We start from the raw sequence: 766 nt of genomic DNA on the forward strand, positions 1-766 counted from the left end.
AAAATAAAGCATTTTATGATGAAGCAATTGGAAGAAAAAATATTTGAAAGGAAGAAAATATTATGGTACAATAAAGAAGATATGAATAAAATGTCAAGGAAAAAATGGGGAAATGAAGAATGTTTTATTATTTTGAAAAATGATTGCAATGAAAAAAAAAAAAAAAACGTGTTATCTGAATGGAATACAATACGAATATAATATTAATAATTTAATAGAAGAAGAAAAAAAATATTTGTACTTGAAGAAAGAAAAGATAATATGGAAAGAATGGTTATTAAAAAATTTTAAAAATATTGAAGAATGTAATAATGAAGATTGGTTTAATAATTTAATGGAAACATATAAAATAGATGAAATATGTACAATTAATATGAACGGAGAAATACATAGTATTGGATTGGAGAATACTCTAAAGAGAAATTTTTTAAAAAATATAATATGGATTGATATATTTATGGGAGTTTTAAATGAATGTGAAGAAGAAGAAGGAGAAGAAGAATTGGAACACAAACATAAGAATATGTTAGAGTCAAAAGTCGAAGATAATGATAAATTATTTTATGAAAAAAATGAAGATTATATTAATAAAAAGGAAATGGAAAATTATATAAATTATATAAATTATATAAATGATATACAAGAAAATGAAGGACATCAAATGGATATTCCAGAATGGTTTGATGCATATCAATCTGATGAAATGAGTGGAAAACAGAAAAGTATAAAAAAGATGAACAATGGTTTATTAAAGAAATTAGAAGAA

At 21.7% G+C, this 766-nt stretch overlaps 1 pseudogene across 1 annotated transcript; it reads left to right on the plus strand.

Moving 5' to 3' along the window:
* Positions 1-766, plus strand: PRSY57_0013100 (surface-associated interspersed protein 8.1 (SURFIN 8.1); annotated as a pseudogene; the record flags this gene model as incomplete). The annotated part of the gene is given in 3 exon segments: positions 1-43; positions 45-159; positions 161-766. Coding segments are annotated over 3 exon segments (764 nt in total), but the record flags the coding sequence as incomplete, so codon positions are not given.

Source organism: Plasmodium reichenowi (genome assembly GCF_001601855.1).
Source record: "Plasmodium reichenowi strain SY57 chromosome Unknown, whole genome shotgun sequence".
Taxonomy (NCBI): Eukaryota; Apicomplexa; class Aconoidasida; order Haemosporida; family Plasmodiidae; genus Plasmodium; species Plasmodium reichenowi.